Genomic DNA, 21211 nt, shown 5'->3' with positions numbered 1-21211 from the left:
GTTTATATTTTTACCATGTCAGCTAAGGTCGAACCGTAATCAAGTCTAGAATCATGATTTTACTTTTTCCTGTGCGTTATCGGTTTCGAAAGAAAGTTTTATTTTTATTAGTAAGTATACTATCAATTAATTGTTATAATTAAACATTCTACTGATAGTACTAAATGAAATAAAAGTATGTAAATACGTTCGGCGTTTATCTTCATGTGATTTTTGTGCACATAATATTTTTAAAGCACTTAAATATCGAGCGTTTACACAATTGTGACATGCGTATCTATTCATTCAAAGGATTTTAAGGAGATACTTTATAAAATAAGAATAAGTGTTAAAAAGTGCTGTGTTTGCGGCTGATGTCAAAATGGTGTGCTTTAATATTTACAAGGTAAAAATTTTAATAATATTTAAGGACTTTTAAGTATTTCTCTTTGCACTATTAATATCAGATGACAAAAAAACAGTTATTAATAAAAAATTTCTTTACATAATCCACATAAATTAACCACGAAAGGATATTAGCGAGTATTGAAAGATTACAATAAAATAGGTACTAGTTTATGTACAGATAAAGTAATACAAATTTTAGTTTAGGGGCAAAGAAGGGTTTCGTGACCGATTGAGCTTCATGAGATTTTACAACAGAGAAGCAACTGAGATTCTTCTTCTTCTTTCTTCTTGTATGTATGCTTTAAAGCCTCTTTCTTCTTCAATATTAGCCTTCTAAATTGTTTAAATTATCGCACCATTTTTTTCTTGGTCTGCCAATACTTATTCGTCCCTTTGGTGTCTTATCTCGTGCTATTCGTACTATCCTATCCTCTGCCATTCTACAAATCGCTGCCTAAGAATTACAAGGTTATATGATACAAAATGTAGAAACTGAGAAAAATGACTTTGAATATTTTGACCATTAGATTTGGTATACAAGAAAGTATATTTGCTTTTGTTTTAAACATAATAGATGAAAGTCTATTACAAAAGCACATTTAAAAAAAAAGGATTAGAAAATATTTAATTTTTTCCATTTTTTTATTGAAAAAATAGAATAACAAGAGTTTCGTGACTTTAATAAAAAACGAAAAATGCCAAAAACATGACACATAAGTTTTTGTAACATTATCTTCTGATCAGCAATTTCAATTTTACCATTTATGTTGAGACATGTTGGAAAACATGTGAACATAAAAGTTTCTGTCTACATCTGGCATCCACTTGTATAAATATAGATTTCAGAGCTTCCACCTTGTTTTGTGCCAAGATGATTTTAATATCATTTTTGTTTATTGATATGGGTATTTCGTCATTTTTAGCAGTATATTTCCTCGCATTCCGTTGTCTTAAACTGATAATTTTGTATTCACGTCCGTTAAAAGTGGTTCGGAAAGCGATGTCATAAAAAGCTGTAGTATATTATAAAGAAAATACCTTTGAAAATGGAACTGCAGAGTAATTCAGTTTTGATGAATAGGTTGAAAAATCCAGAAAATCTTGCTCTTTCATTTGAAGTATGGTGTAAGGCTTTCTTGTATTCACTTTCAACAGGACTTTTAATAACGAAAGTGGAGAAAAGGGTTCAGATTTTCCTAAAGTTTTCGTAAAATTTTAGATTTAAAAGTATTATTGGTAGGAAGCATTGGATCAAGTTGCCATTGGAAATCAAAGTTGGTAAACCACTTAAACGATATAAGCAATGACAGTTTTGACAAATACAGTTGGTTAAGATGTCGTACAAACTTAATATTTGTTATACATATACCAAAACTCGATATTGTAGGCGTTTATAGTGCTCAAAATATTTCTGTGCCATTGATTTACCAGACAATTAAAGAGTGCGAAAATGGTATACTATGCCTTAATTAGCCCACTAGCGGAAGAAAAGGAGTTTTAACTTCTGTTCGGGAACAGAGATTAATTCAAAGTATGGATAATCAATTAATAAAGTCTTTGCGAAATGTTGGCCGAAAATATAATGTTTCACGAATGGACTAAGTAGAACCATTTCTAGAAATAAATTTAAAATGAGATAAAAGAAAAAAGTTCCTAAGTACACACACTAACTAAGTTAGAAACAATTCCTAGATGTTGCCGTGCATTGAGACGTATTCATTTTCTTGGTAAAATTCTCATTATTGATGATGAAAAGTATTTTACTTTATCCAAGTCCAAAATAAAGGGCAACGACGCAATTTATACACACAATATACAAGATGCACCGAAAGATGGACGAATTTATGTTTAAAGGAAAAGTGAAATTTGCCGATAAAATTTTGGTATAGTGTGCCATCTCAGAAGCTGGTGCTTCAAAGCCGTTTGTTGGGCGTGTTCGCGGTGAAGCTCTCAATGCTGACAATTACGTTGACAGGTGTCTTACAAAGCTTGTTCAATTTATAAATACTCATCACGCCAATGATGAAATTATATTTTAGCTCGACCTAGCGTCATGCCATTACGCCAGGAGAACGACAGATTGGTTAACTGCTTAATATATAACTTTTGTTTCCAAGCGTGACAACCCTCCAAACGTGCCTCAGGCAAGGTCTATAGAAGAGTTTTGGGCTGTTTTGAGTCAAATGGTGTATATTAATCGCTGGAAAGCCCAAAATGAAAATCAGCTAAGACGATGATTTTTGCGAAAATTTTGCGAGATCGTCTTAGAAATAATCTAAAGGCTTATTGCACATGTAAGACCAAACTTACGTTCCATCGAAGATCCCGAACCTCTTTGTGTTTAGTTAATAAAATAAACTTAATTTACAATTAAAAAATACGTATTTATTTTTTCCGAAAACTTTGGGGACATGCGTTATAGTAAAAAACTGACAATCGCTTATTAGACTATTCTTGTCTTCCTAGTCTCCAAATTACTTCCACAGGATATCTACTGCTGTACCTATTAAGACACTGGGTAATTATATGGTACACTGAGATAATAATGCCATTATTTACTTATCCATACCCACACTTTTGTACCAAAACCAAACGGTTTATTTGAAGTGTTTGTGCTAGAAAAACAGGAAGTTTGGAAAGAATTCGATAAAATAACCGAGTTGTGTATATAGGGTGTTTCGATATTAACATAATATATTAATAAATATTTTATTTATTTACATAACATACCTCGACCACTATGGCGATTGGAACGAAGTAAAATATTGTAAACAAATTAGATCTTTATTAGATGTAAGTTTAAGTTTGTTAATAAAACAGTTTTAACGATCTTCTTCTTCTTAAAGTGCCCTCTCCTCAATGGAGGTTAGCTACCACAATTTTAAACTCTTCTCTATCTTCAGCTGTTCTTATTAGCTGTTCAAAATTTAGCCCTGTCCATTGTCGGATGTTTCTGAGCCACGATAGTCTTTTCCTTCCTAGGCCTCTCTTTCTCTCTATTTTTCCTTTCACTATAAGTTGGGCATATTGGTACTTATTTTTTTTTTCTCAGTATGTGGCCTAGGTATGATGTTTTTCTAACTTTTACTGTGTTAAAAAGTTCTCTTTCCTTGCCTATTCTATGCAGCACTTCTTCGTTTGAGGTATGCGATGTCCATGAAATTTTGAGTATTCTCCGGTAGATCCACATTTCAAAGGCCTCCTCAAATTTATTTACGGTTGATGTTTTAAGGGTCCACGTTTCAACTGCATATAGAAGAGTCGACCAGACGTAGCATTTTGATAAGCGTAGTCGAATTTCGAGTTTTATTCGAGAATCACAAAGCAGTTTTTTTATTTTTACGAAAGATTTTCTGGCCTGTTCTATTCTCGATCTTATTTCTAGATCAGGATTTAGGCTGCTATCGATCCAACATCCCAGGTACTTAAATCTATTGACCTGTTCTAAAATGTGCCCATTTATTGTGCAAGGTTGAGGTACGTTTTGGTTTTTTCGGATTGGCATCACTTTGGTTTTTTTAATGTTTATTTTCATACCAAATTGCTCACAGGTCGAGTTGGTCTTGTCGATGAGTCGTTGTAGACCTAAGTCGGAATCCGCAATTAACACTGTATCATCGGCGTATCTGATACTGTTGATATTTACGCCATTCACTTTGACTCCATCCTTGGAATCCTCCAATGCTTCTTTAAATAGAAACTCGGAGTAAATATTAAATAGCAGAGGCGACAGAACACATCCTTGTCTAACTCCCCTCGTAATTTCTACTTCTGCGGATGTGGAACCTTCGATCTTAACTCTGGCGTTTTGGTTCCAGTACAAGTTTTTTAAGAATTTGATGTCTTTTCCATCTAAACCGACTTCTTTCAAACGTTCTAATATAAGGTCGTGTCTTACTCTATCAAATGCTTTTTCTAAGTCTACAAAGCATATAAATTTATCTTTCTGTTGGTCGTAGCATTTTTGGGCGAGAACTAGTAAACTGAACAGGGCTTCTCTCGTTCCCATGCCGGCTCTGAATCCAAACTGATCGTCTCCGATGATTGTTTCGCACTTTCTATAGATACGATTATGTACGATTTTTAGTAGGACTTTTACTGCATGACTCATAAGGCATATCAGACGGAACTCATTGCAGTGTTGTGGGTTTGGCTTTTTTGGTAGTGGGATGGATATTGACTCCAGCCAATCTTGGGGTAATTTACCTGTATCATAAATGCGATTGAATAAAAGGACAAATATTTCGATATTTTCTTCGCTGATTAATTTCAACGTTTCTGGGTATATTCCGTCTGGACCTGGGCTTTTATTTGTTTTAAGATGATTAATTGCATTTATGATTTCAGATTTCAGAATTGTTGGCCCTTCGTTGTTATTTTCCAATCTTGGTTCTTCTCGTATGTCGTGAAAAAGAATTTTAATATAGTTTTCCCATTTTTTCAGTTTATCTTCCGTTGATTCTAGCAGTTTGCCATCCGTGTTCAGCATGGTGTGAAAAGTCGTTCTCTTGGTAGTCGATGTTAACTCTTTTACCTTTTTATGTAAATTAAAAAAATCGTGCCTTTGTTGTAGTTCTTCTATTTCCACGCATTTTGTTTCCAGCCATTTCTCTTTTGCTTCGGTTATTTTTTTTTCGAATTATTCTATTTAGTCTTTTGTATTCTCCGTCCTTGTCATTTTTTCCTTTAGATTCTCTTCGTTTGTTCATTAATTGTAAAATCTCTTTTGTCATCCATTCCTGTTTGTTATTTCTAGGTGTTACTTTTAGATGTTTTTCCGTTACATTGTTCATTTGTTCTTTAATAGTTTTCCACAGAAAAAACTTCAAAATTTGTATTGGTATAAAAACATTTAATTTAAAATTTGTTAGCCGTTCAAAATTTATAGATGCATAACGTTTTCGATCTATCTCAGATCATCCTCAGTGCCTTCTTTTGATACTTAAAGCTAAAATTGTAGCGGAGACATCAATATATTCTTCTTCTTGATGTGTCTATCCCTTACGAATGTTGGCCATCAACATGACAATTTTTATCTTATCTGCAGCAGCGCGAAAAAGCTGCACAGATGTTGTATTGAACCAGATTCTGATGTTCTTCAACCAGGATGTTCTTCTTCCTTCTGAACCTCGTTTTCCAAATACTTTTCCTTGTAGGATGGCTTGAAGGAGAGCATATCTGGATTCATTTTGCATAATATGTCCGAAGAACTGTTACTTTCAAAATTTGATGGTGGTCAGTACCTCTCGGTTATATATAGCCACATCTCAAATGCTTCCAGTTTTCTGCACATATCTTCGTTCAAGATCCACGATTTAACACCATAAAAAAGGACAGAGAAAACGTAGCATCGCAGCATTCTTACTTTTGTATCAAGAAAGAGGTTGTGACTCTTAAAAAAAGTCCTCATCCGATTGACGGTGGATCTAGCTTTTCCGATGCGTGCTCTAATCTTCTGGTTGTTGGTCCATTCTTCATTTATTATGGTGCCGAGGTAGTTGTAGTGCATCACCCCTTCTACAGGGGATTGGTTGTTGTAGAGTTGACTTTCTGTTATCCTTTTCTTGCTAATTATCATAAGCTTTGTCTTCTTAACGTTTATATTGAGTCCATATTGTTGACTGTAATACGTGATTTTGTTTTCTTATAGTTTTTTTCCGTTTTCTTAACTGTCATTCAAAATCGCCGGTCACTTTAAGCGTTGTTTCTAAAAGAACGGTTCATTTTACACCAAAGTTCTAATAAACAATTTTGTTCAAAATTATATCAGCTACATTTCTTGTTTAATTTTTTTCTACGGCGCGCCGTTAAGATTCTTGTTAACTCGATATTTTTTTCATCTTTTTGGGGTCCTAAAATTGACATTTTCAGCAAAATTCAGTTTGCTCGTCTCGTTTGTAGAGATCAATTCTCTGACGACTGGACTATGTAGTAATTTTGTACCGAAACTTCCCGACGATGATTGAGCAACGACGTGGTTTAAAATAAGAGTAAAATATCATTGACCACAACTAATTAAATTAACCACACGTCATGGTCAAAGAAAACAAAGGCAAAATTCTCTTTTATTCACAACAAATTATCTTTAGGAATTATCAATGACTGCGATTAGTTGTATACGTCTAAAAATATTTTATTTTCATTAAAAATGAATTATGGAACGTGCTATATGATTGTGATAACCTCCTAAAACGGGTTTCGGTCGAATTAATAGTTTTGTGCATTATTATTCAGTCTACAACAAACCATTTTCGTGTTAAGTGCTGTTTTTTTTTTGGTTAAGGCGGAAAAATGAATGTAAGTTTAATACGATTATATACTTCACTCTTTTAATATACATTTGTCCGATAAATTATTTTTTAAGGAATACTTAAGGGACGTACTCTTCGAAATATGAACCCGGAAAACAATCGACAATTAATTTTATTTTTGATGTTATTGTTTTGTGATGATATGATAAGTTCACGAATTAGGACTTATAAGTTGTTACGGCTCAACTGCACTTCTTTTCTGGGGCGTCGTAAGCGCAGCGCTTTCCTTGAGGGTGGTATTTTATTGGTATTTATAGGAATTATCAATGACTGCGATTAGTTGTATACGTCTAAAAATATTTTATTTTCATTAAAAATGAATTATGGAACGTGCTATATGATTGTGATAACCTCCTAAAACGGGTTTCGGTCGAATTAATAGTTTTGTGCATTATTATTCAGTCTACAACAAACCATTTTCGTGTTAAGTGCTGTTTTTTTTTTGGTTAAGGCGGAAAAATGAATGTAAGTTTAATACGATTATATACTTCACTCTTTTAATATACATTTGTCCGATAAATTATTTTTTAAGGAATACTTAAGGGACGTACTCTTCGAAATATGAACCCGGAAAACAATCGACAATTAATTTTATTTTTGATGTTATTGTTTTGTGATGATATGATAAGTTCACGAATTAGGACTTATAAGTTGTTACGGCTCAACTGCACTTCTTTTCTGGGGCGTCGTAAGCGCAGCGCTTTCCTTGAGGGTGGTATTTTATTGATATTTTTGGTATGCAGTTTTCACTTATTCCAGGGCTTCCCAAACTTATTCGTACTGTGGCGTCTTTGGAAATTTGCGACTATTTTGGACTATTTTTTTGCGACTCCCCCTCAACCCAACCCCCAATAATACTTACCAATTTTAGTACTAGCCTAGTAACAGGTTATAGTTATAACAAAAACACTATTTGAACATTTATATTTTTTATAAGAAATTAGGAACAAAATGAAAACATGAAAATGGATATTTATTTATGTAACTGGCTGGTTAATGTGAGAGATGTGCTTGCTTTTTTGAGCACAACTTGTGAAACCGAGGCTCTAGTTTGGAAATTGCCACTCTCATTTCTTTTGCTAAGTTTATGTTTGACCTGTACTTGTTTTTATTTACTGCAACTGCAGAAAAGCCCGTTTCGCACAAGTACGAAGTCGCAAATGATAATAAAACCTTTAATGGCAGTGCTGATGGCATGATATTCATGAGAAAGTGAGCTCCAAAATTCAAAAAGTTTTTCTTTGTCGTATTAACCCGGTATCTGGCAACACCAAAAATAGATGTCGCAAAATTATTTTATTGTGTATATAATCTTATATAACTCTCAAAAACACACTGTAGTACAAAAAAACCGGAAGGAGATAGGGGAAAGTGGTTTTTGAATCCGTTGCCTACAAGCAACATTGCCAGTCAAGAAACACTATTTGATACTGATAACTTCACTAATGAAGATCTCAAAATTTTGTTAATCATAAATAAAAAACTGTTTAACTAAAGGACATTTTATTGATTTAATAAAAAAATTAAAAGTACCTAAGACTAAAAAATTATAAATATATTCCTAATTCTAACGGTGGAATGATAAAAAGCAATTTTTGTTCGGTGTAAAACAAAGCCGGATGTTACATTTTTCACACTGCACAGTTGTATAGCCAGTTTTACAAAATCTACATCTTCCTTTAGCGGTATAAAGTGGCCAGTGACCTAACTGATCTGGTAGCATCATCAGGTCTTACAACAAGAGGGTGGCGAATAATGTTATCTGTATTTTCTATACTTGATGGACGGCCTCGCTTTACTTTGTTCTTTCCAGTGTTGGACAAAGACCTAGCTAGTTCCATTCTAAACTTCTTGAGAGGCATAAAATTTATATTATTGGCTTTACTGTCATTTTGATATAATATCCAAGCATTTATAATACAGACATCTAAGAGCCAGGTAACTATTGGAAAGTACCATCTTTTACTACGACTTGGACTTCTGTAAAGACCCAATAAAGAGTTAGCTTTATCCACTCCACCCATGTGCTTATTGTATTGAGTGATTAGATTTGGGCATGGCACGTTTATTTTTCTTTTATGTTCTTTAGAATACCTTTGTACATGATTGACTGGCTCAATCCCACAACCAGTGCTAGCAAGAAGTACACATTTGTTATCTGCCCATTTGACAACTATAATATTCTTTTGTTCATCGGATTTATAAACATAGGAACCCCCACGTTTTAGCAAAACCTTATCAGTATCCAAGGTGAAACCTGCTATTCTATTTGAGCGAATAGTGCCCAAGCTAAGGATATTATACTTTTCCTTCAAGTAATCAAATAGTCTCAAACTGGAAAACCAATTGTCACAAAAAATCATTGAATTCTGGGGGTCATCCAATGTTTTACATAGTGCAATCACTGAAGATGCACCGACACCCAAGGATTGTTCTTCTTCAGAAATCTGATTGATAGTTCCCTGTAGTTGTGAAAATGTCGAAGGTCCTTGGTAAGGAATGAAATCGGCAATATATCCTGAAACACCTGCCCTTACAAAGAACTTGTAACCCCATTTATGACGCTTATTTGGTATGTATTGTCGTAAATTGCCACTGTATGTACCTTTGTATGCAACCATAGCCTCATCAATGGAATATTGGTTTTCGAACTGATACTTATAACAATTTGTAGAAATATGATCTAAGAGGGGACGAATTTTGAAATAGCGGTCTTTCGTTTCTGAAGTTGCTTCTAAGTTATCATTGAAATGGACCAGTGTTCTCAGTTTTTGAAATCTTTTTAGGAACATAACATCAGTAACAAGAGGAATTCTTGAAGAAGTAGCCCAATAATCTTTAAGATTAAGAAACAGTCAATTTCTTAATCTTCTAATTTTCTCTTCCATAAGAGCAACTTCTTCTGAAACCCAGTAATTTTATCTGCCAATTGCAGGATATCAGCAAAGACTTATTAAGATCATTTAATTTGTTAAATATGTCCCAGAGGGATGCTAATTTTATTATAAACTCTGAATTAAATTTTTGAGCATCATCATGTCATTATGTATGTAGATACGTGTAAAATTAATTTCTTAATTCGTATACAGCCAACGAGAGATGCAATAATAAATTAAAGAGGTGTGCTCGGCCTTCTTTTCTTTACAAAGTTTATGGAAAAGTCTTCATTATCATCACCATCTTTGGCTCTACAACCATGTGTGGGTCTTGGCCTGTTCAAGAATTAGTCTCCATCACCCCCTATTTTTCGCCCTGGCTTTCCACTTTCTGACCCCTAGATTCCTCCAGTCATCTTCGACGTAAGTTTTAAATCTAGATCTTGGCCTGCCTCTCTTCCTGGTTCCTATTGGATCTTGATATAATATCTGTCTTTGGGGGTCTCCGGTGCCCATTCTTTCAAGGTGTCCTAGCCACCTTAGTCTATTAATTTTAATAGACCGGACGATGTTGCATTTTTCATAGCATTGATACAACTCAAAATTGTAGCGCCTGCGCCATATCCCGGCGCAGGCTTTTAAAGCTGCCTAACAGTTCTTCGTCGTTTTTACCATAATCCATGTCTCTGACGCTGATGTCAGGACAAGCTTAATAAGAGTTTTATATATTAGTATCTTGGTTTTTCTGCTAACTATGTGTGATGTTAAGAGCTGCTTTAGTCCAAAGTAAGCTCTGTTCGCCAGGTATATTCTTCTCTTAATTTCTACGCTTACTAGGTGGCTGTTATTTAGTGGTGTTCCAAGATATATAAACTCCGAGACCCCCTCGAATGTGTGTGCTTCTGTCACCAGATCTTGTGGTACCGGTATTTGTGTGCTGTTCGTGACCTTTATGTATTTTGTGTTGGATACGTTGACCTGCAGTCCCATTGTCTTCGCGGCTTTTTCTAATGTTTCAAAAGCCTTTATCAGGTCTCTTTTTGTTCGTGTTACTATGTCAATGTCATCTGCGTAGGCCAATATCTGTACACTTCTATTGATGATCGTACCTCTGGTTGTTATGCCCGATTTCTATATGGCTCTTTCTAGCGCGATGTTAAACAATAGGCACGATACACTGTCTCCCTGGCGTAATCCAGTATGTGTTTGAAAAGACCTTGACACTCTGTTTTGTACCTTGACTTTGTACTCAACTTTCGAAAGAGTTGCCTTTACCACTGTTATTAGATGCGACGGAATATCTAGTTCTGCCATGGCATTATAAAGTGCGTCCTGTCTACACTGTATATGTCTTTTCTAAGGTTTGTCTGAGAAGGAAAATCTGATCAATTGTTGACCTTTCTTTTTTCCTCAGTATATACTAGTAAATGATCATAAAGTATATAAGCCAGTACTTTCCGTATTTAAGAGGGTAATGCCTCGATAGTTGTCACATATTAGTGGATCCCCGTTCTTGTGAATAGGTATTATAATACCTACATTCCAACTGTCTGTGAGTTTTCCTTCTCTCCAAATGGATGCAACAAGTTTTATTATGTATTTTTTTGGCGCGTTTGCTCCATACTTGAACAGCTCAGGGGGTATACCATCTTCTCCAGGGCTTTTGTTGTTTTTTAACCTTTTTATATCCCAATACTTGGGACACATTACAAGAGGCGAAAGATATGAACTGCTTCGAATAATTATGCAAGGGAAAATAGCAGGAAAAAGGTCCATAGGAAGAAGACGAAACTCCTGGCTAAAGAATCTACAGGAATGGTATAGCTGTAGCAGCAACGAATTGTTTCGGTCAGCAGTTTCGAAAATACGTATAGCCCTGATGATCGCCAACCTTCGGAACGAAGATGGCACTTGAAGAAGAAGAAACTTTTTATTTCCTTGGCAACTTCTAATTCTGTTGGTATAGTATTTTTCTCCCTCTCATCGTCTACGTCTCCACTGTGGTCATTTATGTCAGTCACTTCTCGGTTGCCTATATTTAATTTCTCAGCAAAATTCTCCGTCCATCTCTCCACTATTTGATCCGGCTCATTGATAATTTCGGCTTCCTTACTTTTTATTATGGTTATTCTAGGTTTAAATTCTTTTCTATTGTGGTTCACATTTTTATAAAATTTTCGCGCTTCGCTTTGTGAATTGAATCTTTCTAGTTCCTGTAGCTGGTTTTCTAAATGTCGTTTTTTCTTTTGTTTTAGTATCTTTTTCTCTGCTTGTCTCATCTTTTTGTACTTCTTTTGATTTTCTCTCGTCCTTCTGTTTTGGAGTTTCCCATACGCCTGATTATTTTTTGAGTTGCCTGTGCGCATTCCGCATCATACCATTCTGTCCTCTTCCTTTCTTATTTCTTCTTTCCTTTCCTACAACTGTTGTTATTACTTCTTTCAGGATATTTTTTCACTCATTCAAGTAATCTGTTTTCAACAGTTCTACTCATTTGGTCTTCTAGTTTTTCTTTAAGTTTGTGTTCAAATTTTCTTAGGGTTTCGTAGTCTGTCCACCTCGAATTTGCTATCCACCACAACACTTAATTCAGGTGCAACGTTCTTTGCTGCTAGGGCCTCTCTATGTATGACACAATGTGTCCATTTTACACTTGGAGCCTAGGTTTTGATGAGAGCTTGTAGTCCTCCATACTGTCCAGACATCGCTCGGGCACCATCTGTGCACACGCTTACGCAGTTATCCCAGTTAATATTATTTTCAGTCATATATGAGTTTAAAATCTTGAATAAATCAGTAGCTTTAAAATTTCACATATTTTTCTGCAAAATAACAAATCCTCACATATATTTGTTTCTTGTATGAAGCGTACATAACATATCAATTGAGGATCATCATTACTATCAGCCGCCTTGTACAGTTAAATGGCAAATAAACCTGAAAGTTTTTCCACAATTTGCCCATTAATATCTTCTGCCATGTCGTGAATACGGCGACTAACCGTATCGTTTGTAAAGGTGGGTACACATATGCGAGCCGAACGGTATACGTACAGTACGCGTACAGATCCTTGAAAAATATTCTACATCGTACTAATAGCATACTTATCTCGATCCATGGAAAGCGACAAACCAACAACGAACACACATGTGCGAAATAATTCATTTTATTTATAATTTGGGTACTGATTTATGTTCCTGTTTTTGCTTGTTTAACAAAAATAAAATTATGTACAGTAATCATCGACGTATAAATAAAGATTTTATCTTTATACGTCCATGACAATAATCAGTTTACTGTTTTCTCACGTCTCTCTAGGAAGGAACACGTCATTCACACAATGTCGATTTGATGACACAATAAAAATGTTCGCTGCGTCTAGTAAGCGCCGTCCAAACTGAAAGCCGAGCTTCCTTTGAAGTCGTGAAATAAACCGCAACAATTTGGTTCGCGACGAGTCACGATGAAACAGTATGCAAGCGGTTTTTTCTGCCGTACACATTAACGAATATAGCGTTCACAAACGGTTCGCGAACAGTTCTGCTCGCAAATGTGTACCCGCCTTAAGAGGTACATTTTTTATTTCTTTAACTGCTGATTCTCCAATTACCACTGTTATCATATCAACCGTTGAAGGTAAGATCAGTTCCTCAGCGCTCGTACATGGTTTTTTACATTTGGCAACACGGTACGATACCATCTAAGAGGCGAGCAATGCTTTGGTAGGAATTGATGCTCTTGAAACCAAAGCCGTGGTCTGATGTTTTAGTTCTCACAATTTTCTTACAAAAAAGTCTCTTGGCTTACCTTGTAAATGACTGTGAGTTGATTTCAAATGCCGTTTTAGTTTATTAGAAAGCATATTTTCAGCCGTCAATACTTTGTGATAAACAACACATTGTGGAAGTTTTACATTCCCTTTAGTAAGGCAGGTAAATTGAAAATCCAAATATTGTTCGTCATATTTCCTATATTTCTTATTTTTACTTAAATTAACATTACTGCTCTCGCCTGATTCTTCACTTAGTTTTCTATTCTTTTGAATATAAGTATCCATTGTTGGTAGCAAAAAACTCCGCGTACGTAATAAAACAAAACAAAAGCTTGACTAAATGACATAACGGCAGGGAACACGGGGGAGGGAAGCCGACCGGCGCTCACTAGATTCCAGTGTTGTCAATGTCCGGATAATTATTCTATTTTCGGATAATTTCGTGGATCATCGGATAATTTTCGGATTGAAGAATTATTTCGGATAATTCAAGGGTCTATCGACTTCATGTTATATATTTTATTTGATTTATTTACTAATAGATATATTTTATATTTTTTTAAAATCAAATAAATATATTTTCTGTATTAAAAGTCTGCGTTGACACGCGACGCCCCTGGACAACGTAGCGACGCCCCAGGGCGTCGCGACGCACAGTTTGGGAAGCCCTGACTTATTGTATCTACATGGGAGTAACAGTTGTTACAGTAGTCGCGCGTTTTTTTTAATTGAGAATATGCCGAGGTCCTCCCTGATTTCAGGGTTTTTTTTCTGATTTATTTTTGTACATCCCTTGACTCTTCCTAGAAATTTCATTTCTGCTACCTGGATTTATAACATGTCTTTCTGTTTGTAACGAAGATATTTTGCCACATAGGGTATTATAAATCGAAACAAGTAAAATAAATCGAAACTTATGCGAACGGCACTCAGTGTTTATTTGGAGTAGCTGGGTCATGGATAAGTTGAATGGCAAGGAGGTTGGATTGGGGCAACTACAAAAATGAAACAAAGGGGTACTTACATGAGTCCCCTGGAACAAATGGACAAACAAAACAACAGGAAGGACTTCTAGCTATTTAAAATAGGGACGCCGCTTTGAGGTGCCAAATTATAACGATTACAACAACTTATAACTAGTTGTAACCATTGAAATAATTATTAGAAATGCAAAATATTTCTTTTTAAATGGAACTCAAAAAAGGGGTTAGAAACTTTTTTTTAAAATAAATAAAAAAATTTGCTTCAGAGAAATAAATCAAACATTTATTGTTGTCTCATCACAAACAGTTACAAAAATAAATGGCACAAAAATACTATATTAATCGTTACAAAAATTTATACCAAAATAACAAAGAGAAACTTACATATCCTATCTGTTTACAAACTCTGTTTACAAGTGGGAGGTGCTACAAAATTAACAAAAAATTGTTACTCGGCTGTAAACTGTGGCAGAAATAAATTATTGCAAATAAAAATGTATCTTTACAAACTCCCATGAAAGCGATTATTTATAAAAATGTTTATTTTTACTTTTCTTTAAAAATTTAAACACAAAAGTTACCTGGATTGCACTGGGGTTTTACACAAAAATGCTGGGGATGAAAACTAGACTTCACTGGAATTTCTGGGGATAGAACTCGGCCTTAAACTCTCTGCTACACGAATTAAAACTGCATATCACAGCAACTTATTGGGGTTGGAAATACTTGATGTAAGCAACTGGTTGCTTTCATCAAGTCCTCGTAGACACATCGTCTCAGTATCAGCAACTTAACGTGGAGTCATACGTCGCCATGTTACCAAATCCACTAGTAACTTTAACATTATAATATTTACCACTATATAATGTAAACTAAATTTAAACAAACACTGCTTAACGGGTTTTTACCCACATATTTAGTGGCTCAATACATGTATACCTAGTGCACTGATGATGGAACATAGATTCCGAAAACGTTTTGTGATATAGCCCGATTGGGTTTTTAAATTATATACCTTTTATAAAGGATTTTTAATAAAACTTTGGAAACTTTTCTCCTTAAAAAATTGGAACAGGTAGAACTAAACACAGTTGCAAAATGTGGTTAATTTTCAAATTCTCACTTAGACTACAACTATATATTGAACTGCTACTATTAACTGCCACAAAACTACTTATTTTCCATAAAAAGGGACAAAAAACGAGAAAACATATCAAATTCGACGAAAAATTTGGACTAACGCTTTTGACCACACCTTAGCGAGAGTGATGTGATTCTTGAAAATCAATCGCTTCCCAAATTAGTATAAACAAAACATATACACGTTTAAATTCCTATTTATTTGACACGCAAAATATCCTAAAAGCAGCTTCGGTCCTAGAATGCGGAGAAAATACACATCTGTGAAATATAAATAAACGCTAAAAATGTGTTTATATCGACTCGGCGACGCTAAGAGGAATTGAAAGATTATTTTTCGGTATTTTAACTTGTACGAAAGGAAAGAGAAATACACTGAAATTACTCTTCGATGTTTTAATACATATACGAGGGGATTTCAATATATACCAAGGAATTTACAAATGTTTAATTACAAACGTCTCGTAACGTGCCTGTTGGTACGGGGATTGTGTTACAAATCTTTAATTCTATTAACCGGTGCTAGCTTCTTTTTTATGTCACTTTCAAAAGGTGACATTTCATTTCCAGATTTAAAAGATGAGAAAAAATGATGAAATTGCAAGGAAAATAACCACAATTTTATTTTCAAATAAAAACAGTTATTTTCCTTTGGATTGGTATCACTAAACCGTGGATATCTTTATGTCTCTTTACTTTTTTAGTTTGCACGCGAATGGCTGCAGTTCGATTCCCCACCAAGGACAAATTTTTTTAAATCCATTAACTTTTTTTTTATTATTATAAATGACTAAACAGTTCATCATAATAAAATAAAATTAGTAATTAGTGTATATCTTCCACATCTAATTCATATTTAACATAGTCTGTAATTTTTTGTCTTTCGCTTTCGAAAGTTGTCGGTCTGTCTGTGTAAATAAAATACTTAATTATTGCTTAAACGTGTTTCGGCTATTTGCCATTTTCAATAAGCACTTACATATAAACATATAAACATTACATAATACACAATTATAAATTATGTCTGCACTTTTTGATAGTTTACTATGCAATGCAAAAGTGGTATCTGATCCTAAATACATATGGCAGGTACTTGAAAATACGAGTGATTTAGGGTCGTATTTTAAATAGCTGTCAATGGCGCATTTCAAAACCAACTCAATTTATTAAAATATGATACATATTGGGCAGATATCAAATCATCTCCAAGATGCATCTTTTGTTGTAGTTTAGTTTTTTTTTCCAAAATCTGTACATTTTCAAAATAAAAGGTGTGGCTATTTTCTAAAGAATGCTTGGCTAATGTTTGTATGCAATAACCCTTCTACTTAGATATTGGTGTGTTTGCCCAATATATGTTGCAATACAGTCTTTATAATTTATTTTAAAAATAACATACTGACAATCTTTATTAAAATTGGGTTTAAATTTTGAGAAATATTTTCCAGCTGCTTTTATCGATTCATGTTCCACATTGATGTCATATTTTGGCAACATTTTCGACATTTGTTCAGAGAATCCATTAATGTATGGTAAGGATATATAGTGTTTGTTTGATTAAGTGATATTATTATTATAATTGATAAGATACTATATATTAATGATATATAAGAGCCTAGAATAATATTATATTACGCAATATAATTTATGTACATATTTAATACAGTATTATTTGTATATATAAAAATTTCAATAATGTTTTATGAAATAATCATTTTATTTATATCAGATTAACATTATTCAGGTACTAACTAAAATTTATACATTCTTACAATCACGGACATTGAAAACTGTTAAATACATCAATATAAATAATGTACAGTCATAGCCAAAAATATTGTACATACCATTTAAATTATTTTTAAGTTTTATATATATAAACTGCGGGCATAAGTTAGGGATATAGCTTAATATTAAAAAAACGGGTGTGGCGGTCCAGTGGGACTGCCGGTAGAAGTTACACTTCTATACACGCATTCGCCGTTACAAATTTATTTGGGAGTCAATCTGCACAATCATTACATATGTAATGCTATAGGTAAGACAGCAGAAAGAGAAATATAATTAATAACAACTTGCTAAGAATTAATAAACATTTGTCCTGTAATAGGAGTATAGTAAAAGAAGGATTGAATCAATTTATTTTCATATATGTATGAAAGGAGTTGAATGCAAAATTTTTTTTACACATACTCTGCATTAAAATTCATTGTTTATTTTGTTATTAATATAAAAATACAATACAATACACTGCAACATAATTCAATATAATAATACAATACAAATTAAAATGCAATATTCATAAGTATTTAAAAATGGCAATAATATACATAAAAAAAATACACTACAATACAGTGCAACATAATTCAATATAATAATACAATACAAATTAAAATGCAATATTCATAAGTATTTAAAAATGACAATAATATACATAACTTTTCTACTTACGCATATTTATGTTTGTTTTACCATGTAATAATATTAATAAAAAAGTCCTCCCTGACTGGGAATCGAACCCCGGATTCCCGCGTGACAGGCAGGGATACTGACTACTACACTACCGAGGACATGACCTACGTATTTCAAAATTGACAGTTCTGGGTCATACAGTGATTTATTGAGATTATTATTTTAAAATACAAAAGACTAATATAATTATGAACATTTAATAAATAATACAAAACATATCACATAAATAATAATATTAATAAATATTTTATTATATATAATATTATATGTATATACATATATAATATACATAATATTAAATATATATACAAAAGGAACATTTTTAGAGGAAGAGAGAGAAAATATATCTTCTGTCTCTCTCTTACTCATTATCTTACATATGTAATGATTTCACAGATTCACTCCCATACAAATTTCCAACGTGGAGCGCGAGTATACAAGTATAACTTCAATAAACAATAATATACCAATTATACGACTGTATAAATCAAGTAAGTCAGTTATCTACATCAACCAATAACACTAATTTTTTGTTTTCTCTATCCAAAGAAATAAATAATTAAATTAAATTAAATTTATAAGTTGTTTATAGTTTATTACTCCGTGAAACGAAGCCGAAAAATCACTTGAAAAATCGAAAAATTACTGAGCGCTATTTTTTAACTGGAATATTTGGGGGAAGTCAATAGAAAATGCATATTATCTCGTGGTTATCAAAACTTTTACTGTGTCATGACATTTAAGCAAAAAATTCGATTTTTTTCATTCATTTCAATATTGTGAAAAAACTACACAGTTTATAAAAACGTTCAATACACGACTTTCTTAAAAGTACTTACTCTTTAAAATGAGATTTTCTAAATTAAAAGATGTTTATAAACAAAAAAGTTATTGTAAATTATACTCGAAAGTAAGCATGTTGTTCAATTGTTTATAATTATTAAAATAAACAATAAAAACATTTAAAACACAATTTATAACAAAAAAGTGGGCGCAATAGGTCAAGTAGTTTTTAAACAATTTGTTTATCCCATTTGAGAAAACAAAGGCCATTTTCAAATGGCTGTACAGGTAATTTGTCAATACTTAAAATGTTTTTTTTGTCTGATTCTCTTTATGATGTTACAAATTTTGATGTTTTTCAGCAAATGTAAAGTTAAGTACGAAAAGAAAACCATTTGTCCGCATGACTAATGAAATTAAAAAAGTTAGATTACAAAGTCATGTTTCGGGCCTGACTGTCAATATAAAAGCTTGCAATGTTTTCAAAATGTTTCTGAAGACAGTATTTTGAAGCAATTTAATTTAATGTGTTCTGTTAATGAACATATCTCATATTTATGTGGTCTAATTACCTCACAATGAATTCAAAACCGACGTTCACATCAAATAGAAGAGAAAGCTAAATTTAAAGATGCCATATATAGTTATAGAGTATGGTTTATAAATGATGAGAATACAATAAAAGAAGTTCAGGTTTGCTTTAAAGCTTTATGGCCATCCGTGTTATAACCAAGAAAAATATGGAGGTCCTTCAAAAATCTTTAAAATAATTTGGCGTGTTTCCAAGAGATCAAAGAGGAAAGCATTCTTCAAGACCTAGGAAACTCTCAAAAAATAAAGAGAAGCAGTAAAGAACCACATTAGTTCGTTTAAAGACAGAAAAGTCCATTACAGCTTTGCAGACTCTTCCAATATATATATTTACCAGAGGAGCTAACTATTAATAAAATGCTCAAAATCTAATTCTCCTTTTATTGTAATAGAGGTAGATCAGCTGCTATTTTGGAAATAGTCAAACCACCTGAACAAAACTTACAACAAGAAGTGCCCCTTTAAAACTAGACTTCTCCGAGAAGCCAAGATTGTAAAATCGCACTCTCGTTTTATTTATTACCGAAATTGATATAATGGTCTTTTGAGTCTGCAGTAATCGCAAACCGCCGTCCAATATCAAAACACTCTAACTTGCACGACAATGAGTTTGAACTCACAGGCTATCTTTATGAAGGTACGAAATGGTAAAAAATTATTGTAGTAGTATTGGGAACTAAGTATTCTGTTTGTAGGTTTGATTATTATTTCGAAGGCAAAATTTGATGACGTTGTGCACCTGTCCAGATATGGCACAAATAATGCTTAGGAGTATTTCACAGCACTATCACATGTTGAATGAGAACAAGTTGGATTATATGCAATTGTTATACTATTATTATACGGACTAAGCAAAATTGTATTATCCTTTTATTTTTGTTGCTTTTCTTAAATTAAATTCACTATGCCTTATATATGCTATAAAGGGTCTTAAAAATAACAAAAGACCAGGCAACGATAACGTATCTGGGGAAGTATTGAAAATGCTGTGCGAAACAAACAGTCAATTTCTAGACTCACTCGTCAGACTCTTTAACAATATTTATAACAGCGGGGAGTTTCCTGAAGACTGGCTAGAGTCAACTTTTGTTGCCATACCGAAAAAACCAAAAGCTAAGTCTTGTGATCAACATCGGATGATAAGTCTAATTAACCACATTTCGAAGGCATACACCAAGGTTATTTACAACAGAATAAGTAATAAATGCGAGGATAACATTGGAGATTCGCAGTTTGGGTTTCGGAATTCTCTTGGGACAAGAGAAGCACTTTTTAGTCTACAGGTACTCATCCAGCGCTGCAGAGATATGAACAAAGACGTGTACATATGCTTTATAGACTACGCAAAAGCATTCGATAACGTAAAGCACGAAAAGATAATTGAAGTTCTCCATAAGATCGGAGTCGACTATAGAAACATTCGAACAATAGCGAGTCTCTATTGGGGCCAAACAGCTAAAGTAAAAGTAGGATCTACATTGACCAATAAAATTGAGATCAAGAAAGGGGTACGACAGGGCTGTATCTTGTCTCCTATTGTCTTTAATATATACTCAGAAGAAGTATTTAAGACAGCGCTGGAGGAAAGCACAGAAGGCATAAAGATAAATGGAGAAATAATTAATAACATAAGGTATGCTGATGACACTGTGATTCTAGCAAGTAGCATGGAGGAACTGAGTTGCCTAATGAGTAAGATACAAAAAATAAGTGCACAATACGGACTCAGACTAAATATCACAAAAACCAAATGGATGTTAGTAAGCAAAACCAAACAACCACCACAGCAACTGATATTAGACAATGAAAGAATTGAACACGTGGATTCGTACATCTACTTGGGAACAACAGTTAACTCAAATTGGAATCAAGCGAAGGAAATACGTATAAGAGTAG

The 21211-nt window shown here is 33.5% G+C and overlaps 1 protein-coding gene across 3 annotated transcripts in view; it reads left to right on the top strand.

Moving 5' to 3' along the window:
- Window positions 1–21211, top strand: part of LOC140451498 (venom dipeptidyl peptidase 4) — a 63242-nt gene continuing 42031 nt past the window's right edge. Inside the window, exon 1 of one of the 3 annotated variants that reach the window (XM_072545337.1) lies at window positions 1–110. In XM_072545337.1, coding sequence (XP_072401438.1) covers window positions 54–110 — 57 coding nt within the window. In that variant the 5' untranslated portion in view covers window positions 1–53. Of the gene's footprint in view, window positions 111–155; window positions 386–7002; window positions 7164–21211 lie in introns of those variants that run through there. The other 2 variants (XM_072545338.1, XM_072545339.1) reach the window with 2 other exon arrangements.

Source organism: Diabrotica undecimpunctata, chromosome 9 (genome assembly GCF_040954645.1).
Source record: "Diabrotica undecimpunctata isolate CICGRU chromosome 9, icDiaUnde3, whole genome shotgun sequence".
In the NCBI taxonomy this organism is placed as follows: Eukaryota; Metazoa; Arthropoda; class Insecta; order Coleoptera; family Chrysomelidae; genus Diabrotica; species Diabrotica undecimpunctata.
The sequence above is the reverse complement of the archived record's forward strand: the minus strand, read 5'-3'. Positions and strand labels throughout refer to the sequence as shown.